Source organism: Drosophila pseudoobscura, chromosome 3 (genome assembly GCF_009870125.1).
Source record: "Drosophila pseudoobscura strain MV-25-SWS-2005 chromosome 3, UCI_Dpse_MV25, whole genome shotgun sequence".
Classification (NCBI taxonomy): Eukaryota; Metazoa; Arthropoda; class Insecta; order Diptera; family Drosophilidae; genus Drosophila; species Drosophila pseudoobscura.
The window spans coordinates 15,135,861-15,158,681 of record NC_046680.1 but is presented as its reverse complement, the minus strand read 5'-3'; the positions used below and the strand labels follow the sequence as shown (position 1 = coordinate 15,158,681).

The window sequence follows — 22,821 nt, the reverse complement described above, 5'->3', positions numbered from 1 at the left end:
GAAAAAAAATATGGGTTGGAAAGTTTTCCGTATACGACGTGGTACTAAACTTAAGTTGTTGAAAACTCCGCCAAATAATGTACAAATAAATCATACATCGACACCCCGATAACATTTCATACCATCGCACTATCGAGTGTTCTGCAGCTGAAAAACGCGTTCAATATTCGCATAATATATATAATGTAATTATATGTATTTAATTATACTACTTTATTTCGTATTATTCATAAACATCCGTCGGTCCGGTCAGCTATATCCAAAAATTGCTGAAGCCAGAGGAAAGGTGGAAGTTTTGCATGCGCACTAGACACCTTGTCAACGCTAATTCGTTTTTGTTGGACCCACACCAACGAAGCAGTCAGTGGCGAAGGAACGAAGAAAGCAGAAGAAAACCAGACAGGACCAGAGAAGAAGGAAGAAAACGCCAAGTAAACAGCAGTGCGGACAACGAGAAGAAACCCATCGCATCGCCTCGTCGATTACAATGGCTAATATGATTAGCAACAGCCAAAACTCCAGCGCCAACAACAGCAGCAGCAACCAGAGCAATAGCGCCAACTACACTTACAAAAACCACAACAGTGTGAGTGCGGACAGCGGAAACAGCAGCGGCGAGGCGCGACTTCGCGATGTCTGCAACATGCTCAACCCCGGGCCCAGCAGCCACTACATGATACCAACAGGTGGCTGCTCGTACGATCACATCATTGCGCTGATGCGGGACCTCGACCTGCAGGACGACGGAATTGTCCTGAACGCCAAAATCAAGACCATCGAAACGGACTTCTGCAACATTGTGCACGACGAATCGATGCTGTGGTATGTGTCTTATTTGCCTAGTCTGCTTGTGTGTGTGAATTGGTGTCCCATTGATGATTAATAATATTATAAGTAGTATGTATGGTTTTGTTGTTGTTGGTGTTTTTTTTTCCCGCATATACGTAAATGTACATATATATGTATGTATGCTTGTATCACATGTATATACAGTGCGTCGCAAAAGAATACGGCTAGTGTAAGACAAGCGACCTGAAAAGCTGTTAGGATGGAGATGATTGCATGCATGAGTGTAGGTCATACGTGAGCCGCCAAAGCTTATCACAAAATTCGTATTTTTGTATGCCTCAAGATTTAGCTATTTGGGGAGGCACTTGATTCAGTGTGGTTTCACAGGAGTCGGCGGCCAGAATGAGGTTACACCAGCTCTACTAGACGGCAGTACAGACAGACAGTCAGACTGACATGGCTATATCGACTCGGTTATTGATGCCCACCAAGAATAATATTATATACGTTATGAAGTCGGAAACGTTCCTTCTTGCTCTTAATAGATCCCTATATGAAACACACATATTTTGATATCTGTTGTGATCGAAAATAAGATCAATATTATAATACCATAAACTTCTGAGATGCACTGTATATACTACTGATATGTGAGCGCGCGAGTCGTTGTTTATTTGCAGCGTGTCTTAAAAATTTACAACTTTTCATATAATTAATCGATGTGCGAGAAGCCTCTTGCCATTGAAATAGTTCAAATTGAACATTTTCTCCGCTGTTTGCTTATCAAATAATGTTGTCTTTCACGAGAAACTAAAGTTATGATAGCGTATTTATATATACATATGTATGTATATTATAAGCATATGTTCATGATTTTGCATTTGTATTACTCATATACAGCGAATCCATGGAGTATATGAACAGCAAGGCACTCGCGGATGGCGATACAGCGCTGAAGTTTGCCCTGCTATTCTCGTCGCGGACCTTCGATGCCCTGGCCATGAATTCGACCAAGGTGCGCAGCTCCATGCTCAAGATCCTAGAGACAAACTTCATTAATGCGGATGCGTATCGGCTGCGCGACAAGAATCGTCTGTACAACTCGATCACGCTGCTGGGCGAGTACTACCATCGGGTGCGGCTGGCGGACAACGCTCCCATTACCATACTTGGCGAATCGCTGCTGAATCTGCTGACGCGCGAGCTGAACGACACCTCGGTGGTGATCAATACACGCCTGGCCCGTCTCGTTCTCTCACAGATCACGCTCAACGGGGAGATAATGCGCAAGCGCCACACGGCGGATATCAACCAGCTGCTGTTCCACATCAGACGACACCTGATCATGCAGCCCGCGCTGACGGCCAAGGTTAAGGCCATGCTCCTCATGGTCCTGGACCTGTTCTACAGTCACTTCAAGAACGTGGGACACGACCTGGAGGCCATGTATACCAACTATTTGGTTGTGGAGGAGGGCGAAGAAGATGGCGCCAATAACAATGGCTCCAGTGCACAAAATTCCGCTGAAGAGAACGGCTCCAGTGCCAATACCTCCGTCCAGGACCAGGAAACGTACGAGGGTAAAGCCACGACTAAAAAATGGAGCGAGCAGGTCTGCGAGGACTCCTTCTGCGACATTGGCTACGGCGAGGCAGATCCGGGTGAACAAAAGTATCAAGAAAATGTAACAAATTCCTATCCTTCCAACACCGCCTCTGAGCCTGGCCCACGCCATGTACGCCGAGGCTATCAGCCGCGACAAGCACCAAGACCACTGAAGCTGCAGCAGCATCATCAGCAACCTTCAGCTAACGTAGAGTACGTATATCGCACTGGAATCGCTTCCACTGTAATGCAATCATCTGTTTCGATTCCTCCGACAGCCCCCAGTCCGACCAATATCCCTCCATGGCCAGCAGCGAAGACCGTGACGAGAGCAAGCCCCTGCCCAGCTGGCGGAAGACACGCTTCAATCGCAACCACGAGGGCAACCAGAGTAATGGTCGCTCGCGCGACCAACAGAGGCGCTACAGCGTAAGCTGCGACGACGACCAGCACAGCGTGCGCAGCGAAAGCGGAGGAAACTTACGCCTCTATACCATTCAAGACCGCAGGAAGCACTCGCAGGAGAGGCACGAGCGCAACATGAGCGGCGGTGCCAACTACAACAGCATTGTGAACTCCAATTGGGACCAACGCGACCGAGACGATCGCAGTGAGCGCTCCTACATGAGCAACTACGAACGTGGCAATAGCTACAAGCGGGGTGGACGCTTTAATAATCGCAACACCTACGACAAACCGCCGCGTTTCCAGAAGCAGCAACAACAGCTCCAGCAGCACCCAGGCGGTCCCCAGAAGATACACAGCGATACTTGGCGCCGGTCGAACACGGCCATTAACAGCTCCTATCAGGATGAGAACTGTGCGTTCAACTCCAACGGTCCGGAGTCAAACAGTCGCAGCTCGTCGAGGGCCCGCACCCTGCCACGACCAGCCAAGTCACAAATGGACAAACCCAATACGTATCGTTACAACCAGAGTCCTACTCGTGGAGGAGGAGCTGGGGGACCACGTAGCTTCCCCCGCTACAGCAGTCAGAGTAGTTTGGCCAGCGAGGCGTCCAGCACATTCGATCGACGCCAGCAAAATTCGCCGCATAATCCGCAGCACCAGCACCAACGCCATCGCAACTTCACACGCCGCTCACAGCCGGACATCCATCAGCCGCAGAACGAGGAAAACTGGGAACGCCGTGGGCAGGAACAGCCGCCGCCGGCACCCTCAGGCAAGGAGGAAAACGAGCTGGTGCGCAATGCACAACAAACCACCAAGTACATGAACTATCTGTCCGCGCAGAAATGAGACAGGCCGCCGGGATGGCGATCAACCCGGCGTCGGCGTCGGCGTCAAAAGCTGAAGGAAAAGCTGGCGAGCATGGAGGGATTATCATAAGTAAAATACATTTTATAAACTAATTATTTTAGTTTGTAAGTCTAAAGCAGGTTTTTGTCCACCACTTCCAAAACTACTTCGAAAGCTATTAACCCTATTTAGAATATTTTCAATTGTTCATTGAATTTGCTGTTATGTTTTCCAAATTAACTTGTGCAACTAGCTACGAGTAGACTGTTTTGTTTCCCGTCTAAACCTGAGCTCAAATGTCAAATTGTACCATACCCCCAATCTCTAGCCACCCTATTTTCGTCTCCAATCTGATCCGATCACAAGTAATTCTCAAATCCAAACAAAGGCTCAAGCAACACAAAACAACACACACGCATGCATGCATCATTACATTACACATCGGATCCAATCAACTTGTAAATATCAATATAGTATATACGAATGTCTTATCTATGACTATAGTCACACACCATACACACGCACACCCACACCCACAAACAGTCACACTCATTTTTAAATATATAAATATACAATTTGTTTAGAAACTAAGTACAAAAAGTCAAGGAATCAAGATAAATCCTATTTCTATTGAAAGCGAAGCCCTGTTGGATAAATGTTACACACACGTTGAGCATATAAAATCGTATTTTAGCTAAATATATACTTATACATATATATACTAAATGTCATGTTACTGTGCAGATTCAGCAAATTTATTAAACAAAATATACACATCATGCATACAACTAAAGCTATTTTTAAAGAACATTTTGTAAGGCCCTTTGTTGAAACAACAATGTCAGCCAGAAAGTAGAGGATAGTGAGGAATACGAATATGATTGTATAGTAACAACGTAGTCATATCTATAGCTAAAACCATGTTCGGGGATAACACAAAACAGTTCTCAGCATGCGTATATGACACAAACACTAATCGGAATACACATACATACGCTATGTTTAACAAATTTGAATATAATAAACTATTACATAAAGATGCAGTACGAATCGGGGTAGCAGGTTATCCAGCAACTGTATTTGATTTTTATTTGGGTTGTCTATCCATGCACAGTCAACACTGATTCACTTTACATATACGACACTGTACGAGAGGTTATCGATTCATCTCACGATGGCGATGGAGATTCCACTTCTACGCGAGGTGTAACCACCAAGACTTCATAGCTAGATGTGTTCACCTCCTGTCCGCGGTGCGGAATGTACATGACCTTGTGGGAGGGATGCACTTTTCCCAGTCTCTTGATGCCTTCGTAAACGCCGAGACCGGTGTACGTCACCTCGCCAATCTCGGAATAACCTGTCGGTAGTGCGTTTGGGGGGTAACTGCCACTGGAACCAGGTACCCACTCGTGATCGCAGTCGGTCAACACCAGGACCTCCACCCCTTCGATAAGCCTATAGGAGCGGCAGCTCCAAGAGCCAAACGCTGCCTTCTTCTGGGGCGCATAGCTCGCTGGCAGCAGATCGTCGTTGAAGTAGCCACGGGCTACATATGTGGGCAGACCATCCTCATCTGTTCCACACTGAATGGCACCTTCCGGTGCGTTGGATGCGTCCCGGGAACTGTTAATGTCGAGGTCCATAGGCACCCATTGAACAGGCTGCTTTGGTGGCTCTTGGTCATCGAGCTCCGTGCGCTCTGCGAAATTTAGATAAATTCGATGAATGCGGTTCCGATGGCAAGTGGCCCGGCACTGGGGACACGTCGAGGATCTTCCAAGCCAGCGCGTCAGGCACTCCCTGTGAAATACATGGCCGCAACTGGCAGTGGAAAAAATAATGTCGTTTGCCCGGTAGAATTCGTTACAGATGCCACACAGAACGTTCAAAGACGGAGAAGATTCAGTCGGAGCGGTTTCGCCCTCCATGTCTCACAGAACAGTAACAAGTAACAGTCGGATCGGATCGGAAAGCGGGGTTCCTTAAATTTCACAATATTATGATACTTTAATTAATGTTGATGAGAGCTTAGGGAAACACCATACCGGTACGATGAAATCATGGCATGCAATACTATCGTCACTATACCATCAATGTATACTGTATGCTGATGAGCTTTCGTGCAGTGGAAAACGACTGAAGGAAGAAAGAAGAAGAAATAAGCTGATTCAATAGGCGCTAGATTCAAACCTGTTTCAAAATTCTTTACAACACAGCATCTTTTTGATTGATATAACGGCAAATTTTCAAAACTACAGGAACAAAATATAATCGGTCGATGTAATCCGATCTTTAGGAGGAATATATAAATCAACCTTATTTTTTGTACATACTTTTCTAAGATATACTGTATACAAAAGAAACGATTCACACGATTCAGTGACATCTATAAGTAGGCGGTCTGATTGAGAAAAGAACAGGGCTTTTAGAGCTTTCTAGCTTTCAGAGAAATCCAGAACCAGAGCCGTAATTTATTGTAGGCACTATCACAATCCACTTGAGAGTTATACAACCCAAATTAAAAAGAGTATTTTCTGCCGCGTTTTCCGAATTTAATTTAATTCCCCGGAGTATTCTGTACTTTTAAAACTTGTTGTGCTGCCAGCTGGCTTATGAAACTTGCCTACGGATAAGACGTCCTAAAGAATGTTCTTTCGGTATAGAATAAACAGTTAATGCCACTTAACATTCAAGACACTAAAACATATTTATTTAAATTTGGTATAACGTAAAGCACAAGTTAACTAGTTCTTATACATGTCACAGAGCACCTTTTCCATTGGCGTGTTGCCGATTGTGCGCTGAAAGTAGATAGATTCAATCTTGTGGGAGCTAATCATGCGCAGAAGAGGCAGCATCAGGAGGAGTCTTCCGAACCGTGCAATTTGAGCTGTGAACTGCGTTTTGGTGTGCTGCGACAACATAACCTGTTTGAAATAGAGATAGAGATATTTAGATAGTCCGAATTTAGATACCAAACGGATCTGGCTGGTCTCTTACATGGGCCTGATCCTGAAGATTCTCTATTTGTGCTGGGTCCTTAAGGCCACGGGTCTCGGGTCGGAATAGCACAATTGCCTTCAGGCAAGCGAATTCAGCTGGATCCACCAGTACAGCTTTGTATTTGCAGAAGATTTCGTGTAGAGTTCGAACATCGGCTGCCAGCTGACCAACGACAATATCGTTACGAACTACCAACAACTCGTAGGCCAATTGTGCTCAAACTTACCTCCTCTTTTGTTGTGCAAGTATCACCGTTTGCGTTGTTCTCTAAGTTATTGCAATGCTCGGCCACAGAGAAGAGCGCGCACCCAGTGGGGTCCAAGGGGATGCACCACTGAATGGCGTTCAAGAGGAACAGCTCTGACCAGGACTCCTCCAGCAGGATGACCTGAAAAAGCAATCAAAGTTGCAACTTACTTACTTACATTGTTATGGACTACGCTACCTGATCTCGGAACGAGAGACGGGCAAAGCTAGGAAGGTTCTTGGCCCACTTCACGGCCATGAAAAGAAGTCTAGCACTCGTTTCGTAGACCGTTTCATGCTGGTGAGCATATAGGTTAGGCGACATGAACTGGGGCATGATGAAATTGGAGTCGGATCTGCTGCCTGTGTGCGGCTCCTCATCGTTGGTCACATCAATAGAATCGTCTGAAAGACCAAACAAAATTGATGGTATATGGGCTGGAACTCGTAAAAAATGTGTATGGGGCTTTTTACCCACCATCATTGTCGTTCTCTAGTGTGGGACTGGAAGAGCTGACGGAGGAGACGCTGCCACCGGCGTTGTTCTTTTCGTTGGTTGCTTCCGGCGCTGGCGAACTGGGATCAATCGAATGATTACTGCTCGAGTTGGTCGAATGGGAGACATTGCCGCGGCTGGTCAGCTCCATGGCCATTCCATACACAGCCTTCTCCTTCGGCGAGTGGTGCACTCCGGCGGCATTGAACATGGGAAAACTGGCGCTGCTCATGTGATTCGCCGCCAGCTGCATGGAGGAGGTGAGGTGGTTGTGGTGCAGTAAACGTCCTGGGGGCAGGCTGCCTAGCGCTGTTCAAGTTGTAAGAGAATCAAATGAGTTTTTACTGAGAACTAAGAATCGAATGGAAAGGCGACTACTCACAGGGCGGTGGCAGCAGTCCGGAACCGTAGCAGGGAGGCGATAGTAACACGGGTGGTCTGCAAATTAGAGTTACCCAGAGATTTGGGCGGTTAGACAGTGAGTTATGCAAATGACAGCACAGCCACACACGTTGAGACTTACCCAAAAACACCGACGGCAACGGCCGCCTCGCGCAAAGCCCGGCCGTGTTCCATCTCCCTCAGCGTCTCCGGGCGTATAGTGGCCGTGTTTCGTGGCTGTCGCTCATTTTGCACCGCTGTAATTGGAAAACAAATGCAACTAACATGAGTACTCCAGATCTAAATCGTCCTCGAATATCTCGCAGGTCGCCACGCAGCAGGAAGGCAAAACACGCCCAATCGAGGTGTGCGGACGCTTCGGACGACAAGACGTGTCCATAATGAGGAAATGTCACACTGATAAAATTGCTTCATGCCTCACAGGTACGGCCCACATCAGCGCTTGCTGAGCCGTGTTTTCCCGCCGCTCCTCATCAGCATATACACACAGCTTCGCCAGAGCAGCGGCCGCCCCGTCAGGCCTCAGCCATTCATAGTAAATTGGTTTTGTGGTCACGTGCCACTCACGCCTACAAATTGTTTTCCCATTTGTTGATGCAATTTTACCGCACAATGAGGCTGCCACAGAGCTACTACTTCGCTAATAATGGCGGATCGGCAGGGGCTACGAGTATTTTGCATATCCCAAGCATAATTTATGGCTACATTACGAAAGGAGCAACAATAGAGTTTGAATAGTGGGGTGCCAAATCAGATGTTTGAAATAATGAAGTCCGATTGAGTCAATCTCAAAGAAGAAGCCGAGGAACTCGAAGATACGAGAACACAGATAACGCAGAATCATAGAGCACAACCAATATATACTATACCTTATCATGTGCTTACTCATTCCCCCTCTCTCTCTCTCTCTCTCTCTCACACACACTCTTCATCGTGCAGTGTGCGCGATGCTGCTGGTACTGCCGTAGCATTAACGAACACATCATTTCTCCCTTTTTGACAGAGAGATAAATACATATATACGAATTACGAGAATTTCGTATAAATAGATTGTATAAGTGACATCAGTTACTTTTTTAACTGACTGAGTGCAAGGTATAAAAGTAGAGTCGCTGCCCTTGCCTGCTTATGCCTGCAGCAGAAACCAGGTATATCTTGGTTATACCTTATGGAACTATGTAGAGGGGAACCCAACCGACTTTAGTTTGGTTATCGAAGTTTGGAAAATATAATTTTTAAAGATATCGAGCTGTGTACAAAGAGTGATGTTACTGCAGTATACGATGATACCAACAGCCACCTATTGAGAGAAATTTTATTGAATTTCTGGCGAACCTCCGACTTGGGTGGTTACGAGGAGCGCCTTGTAAAAGACAGCAGACCCAGCATCCGTGTCTGCCTCGCAACAAAGCGACAAAACTTTCATTCGACATAATCAATGAGGGTTCACTCAAGTGGCAGCTCTAAAGCTGCGCAAAATCTGTCAAAGACAACAAGCAGCAGGTAACAAATCAATTGGGTGAGCAATATGTAAATAAGGCCCACCCGCACTGGAGGGGACGGGGACCCGCGGGGACCCATGGGTACCCACCCCGAGGAAGCGTGCTCCGAAGTTGCTCTTCCCGCTGGCAGAGCGTGTGAAAGGGGTATGGAAGTGGAAGACCAGAAGACCAGAGATGTGTATATTTACTTAGAGTGGAACAGGGCACGTGTGCACAGGCTTTTGCGGTTCTGCTCTGTTCTGTTTTGTTCTGTTGAAGACCAATTAAACGTGCTTCACTTCATTAGAGCGATGGGTGATGAGTGCTGCTGATAGATGTTAATAGAATAGTGAAGTAGTGACAGCAACCTACCGTCCTTGTTCATTCCCATTTGAAGGCACTTCTTGAGCCTGCAGGCCTGGCATTGATTCCGATGCGCCTTGTCGACGATGCAGCGTCCCGTGCCCGCCTGGCAGCTGCAATCAAAATATAGTAAGTACGTGAGGGTGAGAGAGGCATTCATCGATTAGACAGTAGAGTACCGAGGAAAGCACCAGTTGCCGGGCATAATTAAGTTATTCGCCTCCTATCCTCCCGCAGATAACGAGATTTCTTGTGTCAAAAATTGCAACATTTGTCAAATCCGACCGGAACAGAACACAAAGGAGCAGACTAACACTAACGTCAACGGACCGGAATGCCAGCCGCCAATAGACGGAGGACAAAAGCACTTCAGAGTCTGTGCTTTAGTTCGTCAGCAGGCAGCAAAAGGATCCATCCACTACCCACAATCCGCAACCTTCTCTTCCATCGACCTTTCGGTCTTTGTTCGCCGCCTCTCCTACTGGTCCTCTGCCCTTTGCACTTGTGGAACATAATCAAATCAAGCCCGAGAGGCCATGTGCTGTGCCCGTTAGCCACTATGTATGACTCCGTGCCGCAGAGCACCACCCAACCATCCATCCATCCAACCATCCAACCAGTCGCCAGTCGGACCACTTTAGCTTAGTGTCTAGTCATCACTGCCTCTCCTCGCACTCTAAGCCCGTGCCAAAACTCAAAGATGGACAATTTCCTACCGAATTCCAACTTTTATCCCATTTTATGTGTATTTTGGCGCCTCTGCTAATATCAGCTAACTCACAAAGCACTTAAGTAAATGTATCCAGGAAATACCATTCGTATGCTTACGAGTCTATCCACTTAAAATGTACACATTTTTATGCAAATTAGCTGGTCTTCGTAAACAAATTATGAAGATTGAATCAATTTGTATGGTCTATAAAAAAGTACAATAATATTTTATAGCCAACTCACTTCCAACTATCAGAAAATTCAGTAAGAGTGAGAAAAACACGTCATGTTTGCCAAGAGATTTGTACATATATCCTATATTTTGAGCATCAGATCAACTTTCGGGTCTTGATGGGAAAAATCATTTTGTTTCTAAGGACAATTGAAATGAAAACGTTACAGATTGCAATTTAATCAAACAATTTTTGTCACCAGCCTCCCAAAAGAAATTCCTTCAGCTAAGCTCGAAAGTTCTGATTGGAAACAATTGATTATAATTGAAAACGACTTAATGGGACCAGACCACCAGAGACGACGACATAGAAGCGACCACCCCTTGGTCTCCTTGGTCTGGCTCCGATTGACTATAACGAATATCGAAAAACATGTCACGTCGGAGAGAATATACACTAGCCCTCCGTTGGTCTATTCGAGCAGTCAGTGTATCGAGTCATCCCTTCGGTCTCTCACAGGGGAGAACAAGAACATTGCTCTATTTTGCTTAAAGCCGGGCAGAACCCGCCCCCTTTTTGACTTTGTTGCGATTCGGCTTAGGCCGATGGCAGACTGTGGGCAAAGATTTTGGGATCTGTGAGGGTTCTGGGGACTGGGTTCTGGTCGGGCGGGTCACATTTGGCCAAGTGTTTTGCGCTTAAGCCCCGCATATCAATCTCAGGGGACCGCCAGGATACAGAGATTTCGACGTTTGTGATTTACCGTGCATTCTGGGAGCCGCAAAGCAAATATACATTACTGTATCATAATTTTTGGTAGGCAGGGCCTAGCATTGATTGTCTCATCTCAGGGTATGGCATGTCGGGTTTTATGATTCGCAGCGAAGAAAAACGAAAGAAAAAACAGCGGAAAAAACCAAATCTTTTAACGAAATCAGCACTTTAAATTCAATTACATTTTAAGCTTCAGTGCGGAGAACATACCAGCCGCTTCGCACATGATGCCCAGCACTGTGCCCACGATACCCACGATATCTGCGAGGGCGCATTCAAAAGTTGACTCTCAAATCCTAAAGATTTGAATAATTGTAATGAATTTGGAAGCGTTTTGTAATCCGCCAGACGGTCCTCATGGCACAGAGGCCCACAGCCCACAGTCCACCCCAATCCAAGAGTCTCCCACTTTTAACAAATGTTGCAACGTTTTTATGCGAATGGGCGGATTTCGGACTTTAGTGCTTGCTACCTACCGATAAATGAGCTTCCTCCTCACGCTGCGCTTGAAAAAACCGGAGCAGCCGTTGCAGGCGAGGATCCCGTAGTGCTTGCCCGAGCTGGTGTCGCCGCAGACCACACAGATGAGTCCCAGGTTCTGGCCTTTGATTCGGGACATCGTTGACTGTTCCGCCGAAGACGCCGACTGGTTGGAGGTGGCCGCCGCAGCCGCCGCCGCCGCTGCTGCTGCTGCTGCTGCAGCGGCACTGTGGTTCCAGCTGAGGAGACGCCCCGCAGAAACGGGAGGAGCTGGAGGGGCTCCAGATGAGGCTGCCACTGTCGGTGGGGTTGGTTGTCCGTGCATCGGGGCTGGCGGTGGTGTGTAGCAGTTGCGCTGCGGACTGTGCAGCTCTGCAAAGGTCGAGTAATAAAAAATCACTTATGTAGTTTATTTGAATTAAATTTCAATTTGTCAAGTTCTCTCGGATGTGGTTAGGTGATGGTAGGGGTAGGGGGTAAATGGGTGCCCGGGACCTGCTGATCTTATCCCTGCGTAGCGACATTGACGCCCTGTAATCCGCAAATATATTTACACATTCAATTAGGGTGCCATTAAGCCAAACGGCTCTCGACTCGGCCTCGTCTCAGATCGACTCGACTCGTGCCGAGCAATCTGTGCGCAAAATTTGCCTCAGGGGACGATTGTTTTGCCATCACACCCTAATTTGATTGTAGTTTCCTTACTGATTTTTTGATGCACTTAACCCTCGACGAGGCGATGCCAGGCCACATTTGTTACTCTCGCCACTTGGCTGTGCGCCCGACCGTTTGGGTTTCTTGGCTTCAAGTCCCTGGCCCTGGCCCTGGCCCTGGCCTGGGTCGCCGCTGGACCTGCCCATGGACCGGCATCCACCAACTGGCACGCCACTGCTGCGGTCTAATGCCCGGGGATTAGCGTCATATGCTTGCATTTTCCGACGTTCCATCTTTGTTAATTTTATGGGCTCGTTGAAATTCACTTTGGCGTGCTCCTGACAAAAGTGTTAAGAGCGCTCCCAGGCTGTGGTATGAATTTGGAAATTTTAGCGCCCTGACTTGAGTCTAATTCAATTTCGTGATTATCATAAATTGAATTTGCAAGACCATTCGTGCATTCCATCGAAAGGTTGTGGAGTCGATTTGATTTGATTAGTTTTCTGCGATTGTTCTATACATAATATGCATAATAATGTAGCACATAAATATTTCTGAACGGAATGAGTAGTCCGATCGGACAGATCATTGGCGGGGGTTGGAGTTGGAGGGATCGGGTTACTACATAAAGCTGCCAATAGAATGATCGGACTGAAACGGTGCTCTGTCTTGGAGCCGGGTACCCACCCCACGCACACCCTCAAAACCGCAAAAATTAACAACCTAATTGATCTGCAAAGGCGGCAGAAAGTAGGAATTAGGAAGTAGACATGCCAAGTGCTACTTGTTTGTAGGTAAGAAAAAAACCACAATAAAATGCAAAAAAAAAAATACGTAAAGGGCATTATCACGTTCTTTAGTAAATGGCTTGTGAAAACATAATTACTCCGTTTCCTTTTTGTGTTTTCCCACGATTTAATTAAATTATATTAAAAAAAGGTTCCACATTTAACAAGTACAATGTTTATATGCTTACAATGAGAAGCAGTCAAAAGGGAAGTAGCTTTAACAAAAAAGATATAATGTATCTCCTCGAACGGGGTGACGGTTTATATTAAAAATGGCCAGAAGCCGTCCGTCCGTGTGCCTCTTTCTATGATTATTGTTATATTTCATTATATTACATTAGCAGTTACATTATGAGGAGGGTCATGATAGCAGCTTAAAATACCGATTTATTGGTCGTCTAATATATAATATTGATCAAAATGTCGCTGTGATCCGACCTTTGCATTACATTCGAATAGTCAATAAAATACAATTTTAAAAAAAACGGGTTTCCGATATGAGAAACCTAAACGTCTATACGTCTCAATAGGATAATAATTACAGTCAGAACTCGTCCAACATGGGCCACAGCTTATACTACTGATTCGGAAGCTATATCCAGAGTCCGTCCCGTTCCCGACCGTTGTTTTAGCCTTTATCAAGCTTTGGCCAGAACAGTTTGACGACCCGTAAGTCACTCGAAACCTGTACTTTTCATTGGTTCGTCCGATATTGTAGTAACTCTCTATCTCTATTGCAACAAAGTCTTATTGGATTCTATTGAAAAATAATTTTGTAAAATCAACTGGGACTCTGATCCCAATAGGTCCCTTATAGGCCAATCTTCATTGCATCATCGCAGAATATGCAATGGTTTTATGCTCCTTCTCGGGATTGTGGACTCCAAAACTCTTTTGGGTCAGACTGACTTTGTTGTTCCGTCAGGACCTACCCGTACTTTCCGGCCTATCCGTTTAACCTTACGTATGATCCTCTTAGAGTCCTTCGTCATAATTATAATACCCTCTACCATTCCGTATACCCTGAAATATCCCTTAAAACTATAGCATGTAATATTTAAAATCATCGCGAATCATCAAATTTGTAAAACTGTTTTCTGTTTTCTTATCCCCTTCTACATTTCTCTTTATTGTTAATATGTTAATCTTCAGCAACAATAAAATATCTAAATCGGAAATTGTATCCAGACTAAAGATCACTAATTGATTTATTGATATATAAATAAAGATATAGACGATCGGAATGAACTGGAGCAGATTCTCGGCCGTCTCCGGCTCTAGGAAGTGTTTTCTGAACTGGACGATTACAAGTACAAGAGGAACCTGGAGATAACCTTCTCCTCCTCGAAGATTGCCTATGTTTGTCGGTCTAGGATCTAGGAGAACCTTGACGAGTCCACTTGTGTTCTGAGTTCCGAATATAGCAAATTTATGTGCTCAATAATAGTCATAATAATGCAATAAAAATAAACAATAATCACATCATCTCAAAAATAAGAATGTAGTGTTAAATCTTTATCTACTGACCAAAATCGGAGGAAATACAATAACAATTTTACAGAAAACTTTTTGTTAGCAAAATGCATACTAATAAAGTTTAATCGATCTTCAAACAGAGGTTTACGAGCGGATTTAAATTGGTGAAGAGGGACATGGCACTGTGTATATATTGTATTTATATAAAGAAGAACTCTACTATTGATGGCGAGCAAGAGTATAAGTTTTTATACTATTGGTTTATCGGAACTTTTCATAAACCTTTTGTTTTCTTTATTTGAATTTAAAAAGGAACTTCCAATCACAAAAATCGACACAAAACCAATTTGGTTTCTTCGTGGATATTGAAAAAGTAACCATTCGGTGGAATTTGATTGCTTTGCTCACGGTACACAGGAAAACTGGAATTACCTTGGGATTCGGGGCGGGTTTCCGATAGACTTTCGTCCTTATTCATATCGAGATGTTACGGGAGATATTTTTTTATATCTAAGCACGACGTTGAATTGAATAGAACACTAGTTAATATTTTAGCACGTCAATCGATTAAACGTTAAAGAAGTGTACTCGTATTTTGACTTTCGACGTAGTAGGCTCCATCCTACACTTCTAACGACGGCAACCGCATTTCCGGCAACGAAACTGAAACGGACACTGGAACTGGAACTGGGCTCCTGATTCTGAGGCGGATAGAAACCGTACCGCGCTGATCCGACGGCACTGACAACGGAGCGGAGCGGAGACGGCTACGAGAGCGACGATGCAGCGACGATGATGTTAACGTCTCGATGTACGATTTCAGATTTATCATAAAACCATGACAGGAGCTAAACAGTGATGTGTCCACTCCAGCAGTCAAGCAGCCAACCAGCCATCCAGCCAACCCCGAAATAGGAAAAAATCTGTAGATATAATCCGTGGTCGGTGAGTGGGCACAGGGCGGGCGTTCGTTCATATGAATGTCTCTCTGTGTGTGTGAGTGTGAGTGCAGTGAGAACAAAAAGCACACCACCACCAGCAAGGACCATACCATACATACCCCTGCTAAGAGCAGAGAGCATCGAGCAGCGAGCATCGAGCATCGAGCAGCGAGCGTAGCAGCAAGCAGCAAAAGCAACAAGAATGGCAAGGATAACCGCACCCGCAACCCAACCCCCAACTGTCGCCCACTCCGAGGGCCGAGGAGGAAGACTTTTAGTGGCAACTCTGGTGGCGCATTTGCTTGCTGGCTTGCTGGCTTGCTTTGATTCGTTCCTTCTTGATACTGTGGCATCCGACGCTCTGTTGTTGTATGTAAGCCAAGCCACAATCGCAATCTCCAATAAACACCCGGCTCTGCGCTCTCTGCGCACACACACACACACACGCACGCACGCTCACACTGAAACAGAGAACGCCGCCATCATGACTAAGCGATTAGAGGAAGAAGGAAGGAGAGCAATGGAGCCATGGCAGGCCCCACTCACAGTCACCCTCGCACTCGCAGAATCACTCCTACAGTGAGAGTCAGTGCTGCCAGGCCTTGTCCATTAAAGCTCACTAGATTTGGCTTAATAAACAATTAAAAATAAAAACTAACGAAATAGATCCCAGAGTTTGTTTGAATATGTGCTCAAATGAACGGCGACTATGCATGTGTAGGCATAGTCCTTAATTAGTTAGTGCAACAACTTAACTCCCTTCAAAAATATTTCGAATCATGATCATAGCGATTAGCTTACTTCCTTTAAAGCTAGACAGTTTTTGGTCAAATGAAGATACCAAATGGACAAATTTATTCGGATCCTTTGGGATCGATTCTCAAAAGATATCTTCAATGGAATGCTCTACATTTTTGTATAAATTCAGTAACCAATATATCTAGTGGGAAAACCACTAGACAGGCAGCACTGTTGGTGTGACGCAGCTGCGCGGCTTGCGCTCGTATAATCGTCTTGGGCTTTGACATTTTGTTTTTGTTTTATAATACCTGGGTGATGCTGGTGCCTTTGGATTTGCCATGCCTTCTGCCCTCTTCCAACGGGCCACAGCGGACGACACCTTCCCGCCGAACTTTCCGCCCTCACTGTTGCCCCCACTGTCGAGGGTCTTCCCACTCAACTGTAATTGCATTTGAGGGTAAACTGTTTCTTCTTATGGCTATTGGATGTGATCGGGATGTGTGGCTGTCTACGAACCCAAAAGTATGAGAATTTGCACACATATTGGTGTTTAAACTTATGAACGTATGTGTGTATCTGTGTGTTACAAAGGAGGAACTAATTACCTCCTAAGTATTGAGTGAAGTGAATACCATTCGAACCATTCGGTTCGAGATAAAGGGTATTAGTACGTCGATATGCATTTATCCGATAGATAACTGTGCATACATCTAAGTTTACATATGTGAGTATATCATATATGTATGCATACGAACAAAGGAAACTCTCGAAATCCAAAGTACTGAATAGAATTTCGCATTACCTCAAAGGCTCGAAACGAAAAGGCTAAACAAAAAAAGTCCGAAAGTCCACTGATCCAATAATCAATAAAGGTTGCTGCTACTGGGTGGCTGCCCCCAGTTTTTGAGGGGGTTTGTGGGGATCTGGAAGGGAGAGTTTTGAACTCCCGACTTCACTGAGGAGCTTTTGGTATGCTTAATGCGCCGACATTAACTTTGTAACAAATGAGATGTCGGAATACAACATTCAGCTGGCAGAAGTTTATACTCTGAAAAGTCAAAGCGCTTTGCCGCGATGGCCACGCCCACCACACTGCAGGAGGGAGGAGCGTGCGAGCGAGAGAGAGAGTCGAGAGAAGAGAGAAAGAGAGAGAGGAGAAAGCAGAAAGAGAGAGACATAGTCGGAGGGTTGGTTCTTGACATTTGATACATACACAACACACACATACACATGCGAGCAGGGACATACAAATATAGATACGTACATATGTATGTATGTATGTGTACATATTCGTGCCTTGGCTCGGTCTCCATCAAGTCAAGGGCGGGCAGTGCAGGCTGGCTGGCTGTGCACTTTATTTAATCAATCAAAACTCGCAATTCAATTATTCACAGGAAAATTTTGAGCTTCTGGGTGGAGTCATTGAAGGTGCGGACTCAGAGCTGATACTAGATCATTAGAAGTACGCCCAGGACCAGGAGTAGCATAGTCCCAGGTTCTCGTCTGCTGTCGCAATACTTTCTCGGAATCCTCTGTAATCGCTAGATTAGAGCATGAACATGGTAGTGCTGGAGATTAAAGCACACGTGGAGTAGTTCTTTGAATTTGTCCGCTTTGAATTGGGGCTGTGAAGTTAGAGAGTACTTGATAAGTCTTGACAAACTGTTGTAATTTACAGATATTTAAAACTAATGTAGAGGTCAGTAGCTTCTCTGTAGAATAAGATACCCGGTACTCAGTATCTATATATGTAGCTATGTAAATATATAAATATCTTATCTATATCTACGCTTTTTATCAATGAAAAGTCCAGGTGTGACAAACAAGGCGGGACTAAAACTAAAAAATACACTACATATGGACATTTCCAATCTGACCTTAAAAATGTTTAACAAAAAAGCCTAATACCGCGATAAAAAAGTTTAAAATTATTGTCGTCCTCGAGATTGTTCCAATTTTCTAGGATTTTTTTTAGATAGTTCAATACGTTAGAGAGACTTTGAGGTTTTACGACTTGGACAATAGGACGAAGGCCTTAGCCTGGTTACACCTGAAGAAGTTTAATACCGACCTTAAAACTTTTTTTCTAGGACAGGTAAACCCCTATCATGCCAGTTGTATAATCTATATCTTGTCGAAGGTTTAAGTTCAATTAGTATTTAATATTCAAGATCCATTTTCATACTTTATTTTCGCAAAATTAGAACTAACTAAATGCACTTTGATATTCCACTAGAAATTCACACAGAATTATTCATAGCATTAAAATAATATATTTAAAATTCATAATAGCTAACATTTTTATGCGCCGAATTTAAACTTATTGACATCTAAATAGGCGTCAGGGCATACTTGTCACCAAGGAACTACCAGTGCCGTTTCCAACGATTCGGGAAAGTTTTCTGTTTCCGTATCTTTTTTTCCGAAATCCCCCAAACATTCTCAAGGGGGCTTAATCCCAGCTTTTCAGCTGCTTGCAGTGGTGGAATGAGGTGTGGCAAATATTTGAAACACACCAGTCTAAACACAAAATCCGGTTACTCCTCCACTATAATCTCGATAATCGAGGCGTCAATGAAGAGGTACAAACGGATGGCTAATCAGTCAGCCGGTACTGATTAAGAATATATACACATACATACGAGCACATACAGATGCTTTCGTTTGGCTTTTACACACCTGTACTTTTCGAGTACCGGGTATAATAGATGGAAACTCTTTTCGCCGTTGCTACGTATAAACCATTAAAATTCAATTGAAAAACGCAATGAATATTTGGAAATTAAATTTAAATATTATATTCATTATTTTAGGTTAAATCATTAACATTGCAGCTAGATCTTCAGCTATGGACTATCTGGACCCTAATATTTATTTCTTTAATGCGTATCTGAAATGCATCTTTTACTTTTATTTTATTTTATTTTTTTAAGTAGACATTTTTCATCTAAAATAGTAACATTTCTGTCGAAGACTATAAGAACTTAAGTTAGTGGGTTTTCTACAGATTTTTCCGTGCAAGCATAGATTTTATTCCCATTTAACACAACTATTATTTTGCTGACCGACTTCTCATCTCAATTAATTAAAAGAAAGCTCTCTAATTTCGTTTCAGAAATTCACAAAATGCCCTTCTTCTTGTATTATGAAATTTAAGTTTGAGTAGGAGTAGGAATACCCCACTACCAAGGCTTGGTTTAATTCTTCTCGTCATCTATTAACCAAATAAAAGTATATTTCCAAGTAAATATGCACTGCTATCAATTAAAAAGTCACAAAGCAGCCAAAGGGCTTTAAAGGATTTTAAAAAGGCGTGTGTACATACACATACATAAATGTAATATCAGGTAAATTTCAATAAATACATCAACTTTGAGAGGTAGTCATGGGAAACAAAGAGCAATTACTGAACGCCTTGTTTGACCCTTCAGGCTCAGATACTAGTACGCTTTCCTCCCCTTGCTGGCAATTGTCGGCCTGGACTTGGACATGGCATGTTTGCGTTTCCAAATGGATAAACAATACAAACCCACTGCATCTGACACTGAACCGTTGACTCGTGGAAGTTAGTCTAGAAAATAGGATACATTTCCCATACTGCACATCGTTCTGTAAGAGAGGAACGGAACGGAAACGGTAAGGATCGAGGACTGACACACTTAGACGTTTGAGGAAGGCACCGTGACTATTTTTTTATATTTCAATTAATTTATAAATCTATGGGTTTGTTCAATTGATCGGTGTTTTGTTTTATTTGTTGTTTGATGCTTGTATGGGCTTTAATTTGAATATTTATTTACAATTTTTATTTAAGACTCGTTCCCCTCGTTCAAGTCATATAGTAACAGTTGCAATAAACAGCTTTCAACTTATTGCTTACATGTCTCAATATAATTTACAAGAAAAACTTACTTAACTCTAGTTTCTGTTGTTCTGCTTTTGTCTCTGTACTTTACGCATTTAATTTACGCATATTTATGATTTGCCTTTTTATTTTTTGATGCTTCGTTTATTCGTATGTGTATTTTACTAGTGAGAATATTGGGTGGTTAATTGAGAGTATGTATATATAATCACTATATATATATATATATATCTATCTGACTTCTGTGTACCAGCTTCAACATTTCTTTAATTTATGTACGTTCATTATTGGGCTTTTAACTATGCGCTTGCGTTATGTTTTTCTTTTGTTTTGTTGTATAAATAAAATAGAATATTTTTGCTTTTGCTTCGCTTCGAATAATACATGCCATTATACATATACAAAATCTGGATTATGATTCTCATAACTTATGGTTAGACGTTAACCACGTGAGGCCCTCAGATAGGCCATCGCCGGTTGTGGCACATGATGGTTGGACATACCAATTGCGATCTCTTATTCTAGTTAAGCCTAGTTTTTCCTGGATTTCATGGGGTTTCATTGCTGAAAGACACAATACAGGATGGGATGTGAATGTTGAATTTTGAATCCCTGTGGACTTGTCCGATAATAATTACCATCAGGAAGATCCTGTTTGTTAGCAAATATCAGTATGATGGCGTCCCGCATCTCTCTATCGTTAATTATCCTATGCAGTTCCGTGCGGGCTTCGTCTATTCGATCTCGATCCGCACAGTCCACTACGAAAATAAGACCCTGTGTACCTGCAGACCAACAGTTTGTTAATTTTGTACAATTCAGAACTTTGTTAGCTTTTTTTCCCCGGAATAAATGATTACCTGTGTAGTAGTGCCTCCAGAGCGGTCGAATTTTATCCTGCCCACCAACGTCCCACACATTGAACTTAACATTCCGATACGTCACAGTTTCGACATTGAAGCCCACAGTGGGTATCGTTGTAACCGATTGCCCTAGTTTGAGTCTGTACAGGATCGCTGCGAGAATTGGGGAGTAAATTAGTTCTTGCACCTTGTAATGTCGATCGCCGGCTAGCGGCCTGCTTACTTGTTTTGCCCGCCGCGTCCAGCCCGAGCATGAGAATTCGCATCTCTTTGTTGCCGAAAATTTTTGATAGTAGCTTTCCCATGGTGATGTGTCATCCATCAAACCCTAGCCAATCTGTAAATTGAATAAATGTAAAGTGATATACATATACATAAGTAGATAAGTGTCTATTGGAATAGAGCCAGAGCCAGGGTCAGTGGGTTTGCGGATAGTGCTGGATGGGAGTTTACGTATCAAAAATGAATACTTTGCCACGAGGAGGCGCAATCCATACACGTACATACGATACGACACGAGTATGTACCACAATGCGTCAACGGAAGTAGGAGCATTATTTTGCATAATAATTCAACTTACATTGTGTTGTGTGCTTAACTGCCAGCGACAACACCATAGCCAGCGTTAAACTCGAACTCAGAGAGAGAGAGCGAGAGAGAAAGGGGCAGGGGCAAAAGCAGAATTTATCAGTTCTGTTCAGCGAAGAGCTTCATTCAATTGGCCGCTTGGGCGCACAAACAGCAGAGCAGAGCAGAGCAGATAAAGTGAGCATAAATTAAACAAAAAAAGTTATCTCGATTGCAGAACTCAAGGCGTGTGCAGGGGTCTGACTGGATGCATTTAACGGAGACCAGAATGTCGAAGGTACAGCTAAAGCCGGCTTGGGTTTGGGTTCAGGTTCGGGCTTGGGTCAATATCATAGAAGCGTTTTGAGGAATTTCAGTGCTTCTTGCCTAACACGTCACATACACGCCCGAAATACACCAATACATATACACACCCAATGTCTTGATGATTATGATTACGCACCAATTCGATCGACGCGCGCCTAATATAGTTAAGCATAAAGTGCCAACGTGTAGTGGGCAGACACCAAATGCATTTGCAAAAATAAAACTGCTAAAAAACTAAGCTAACAACAACAATTTCGCACTAAATCTTTATTTGTATTTTACATACACGAAGCAATGTGACCGTAAGCGAAAGCGATGTCAAGAATATGGGCTAAAAAATACCAACTGCCAACTGGGAACATACTGAATTAATACATACATGGTACTCTGAAAATTGTTCATTCGCCGCATTGCTTATGGTGCTATGACACTAGAATTTGCTAATGCGGCGAATGAGGTCAAAAAGACATATCAAGAAGGGTCGATGAACAAAATTCAACAAGCTATGCAAAGAAATGGCTGAATATGATAAATCATCAAGTCTCTTTTGTTCATTTTATTGTCGTTTCCCATAATTTTGTTGAACGTGATCAAACACTCAATTCAGCTATTCGCAAGACGCAACACCCTGCGTCTGCGCATGTAAGCGCAGTGTAAACGGCTATTAGTGTGCTAACGATGTTTCAGAAAAAACATCGATTTCTTACCGATGCTGCAATCGATGTTTCTCCACATTTATTAATTACTCTTATTGGGATTTACCATCTAATTTTTGTTTGTTTTAGTCAAAATACAATAAATGGGAGTACTTAA

The 22,821-nt window shown here is 43.7% G+C and overlaps 5 protein-coding genes across 6 annotated transcripts; 2 read left to right on the top strand and 3 right to left on the bottom strand.

Annotated features, from left to right (window-relative positions):
* The first annotated feature begins 87 nt into the window (after nt 1-87).
* LOC4804781 (uncharacterized) lies at nt 88-4,442 on the top strand. Its single transcript, XM_001361253.5, has 3 exons — nt 88-822; nt 1,690-2,607; nt 2,673-4,442. Exons 1-3 carry the CDS (start codon nt 488-490, stop codon nt 3,652-3,654), a joined length of 2,235 nt encoding a protein of 744 aa, XP_001361290.3. The 5' UTR covers nt 88-487; the 3' UTR covers nt 3,655-4,442.
* Nucleotides 4,443-4,704: 262 nt separating this feature from the next.
* Nucleotides 4,705-6,003, bottom strand: LOC4804779 (uncharacterized). Its single transcript, XM_001361251.3, has 3 exons — nt 5,848-6,003; nt 5,703-5,793; nt 4,705-5,638 (listed from the first exon to the last, which is right to left on the bottom strand). Exon 3 carries the CDS (start codon nt 5,583-5,585, stop codon nt 4,824-4,826), a length of 762 nt encoding a protein of 253 aa, XP_001361288.1. The 5' UTR covers nt 5,586-5,638; nt 5,703-5,793; nt 5,848-6,003; the 3' UTR covers nt 4,705-4,823.
* Nucleotides 6,004-6,339: 336 nt separating this feature from the next.
* Nucleotides 6,340-16,020, bottom strand: Hr51 (Hormone receptor 51). Its single transcript, XM_004444243.3, has 10 exons — nt 15,137-16,020; nt 11,783-12,158; nt 9,658-9,761; nt 7,926-8,040; nt 7,785-7,840; nt 7,385-7,711; nt 7,106-7,311; nt 6,887-7,048; nt 6,658-6,822; nt 6,340-6,584 (listed from the first exon to the last, which is right to left on the bottom strand). Exons 1-10 carry the CDS (start codon nt 15,180-15,182, stop codon nt 6,402-6,404), a joined length of 1,740 nt encoding a protein of 579 aa, XP_004444300.2. The 5' UTR covers nt 15,183-16,020; the 3' UTR covers nt 6,340-6,401.
* Nucleotides 9,675-10,460, top strand: LOC26533892 (uncharacterized). The gene is made up of 2 exons (XM_015184711.2): nt 9,675-9,777; nt 9,886-10,460. The coding sequence occupies exons 1-2, from the start codon at nt 9,735-9,737 to the stop codon at nt 10,161-10,163; spliced, it is 321 nt and encodes a 106-aa protein (XP_015040197.2). The 5' UTR covers nt 9,675-9,734; the 3' UTR covers nt 10,164-10,460.
* Nucleotides 16,021-20,114: 4,094 nt separating the features above from the next.
* On the bottom strand, nt 20,115-22,332 carry Arf6 (ADP-ribosylation factor 6). Of its 2 annotated transcripts, none has more exons than XM_015184710.2 (5): nt 22,116-22,332; nt 21,338-21,451; nt 21,112-21,267; nt 20,890-21,036; nt 20,115-20,815 (listed from the first exon to the last, which is right to left on the bottom strand). In XM_015184710.2, the coding sequence occupies exons 2-5, from the start codon at nt 21,417-21,419 to the stop codon at nt 20,673-20,675; spliced, it is 528 nt and encodes a 175-aa protein (XP_015040196.1). In that variant the 5' UTR covers nt 21,420-21,451; nt 22,116-22,332; the 3' UTR covers nt 20,115-20,672. The 2 variants fall into 2 exon arrangements, with proteins under 2 accessions (XP_015040196.1, XP_001361286.1); XM_001361249.4 differs by having other exon boundaries at nt 22,145-22,332.
* Between the last annotated feature and the right edge of the window lie 489 nt (nt 22,333-22,821).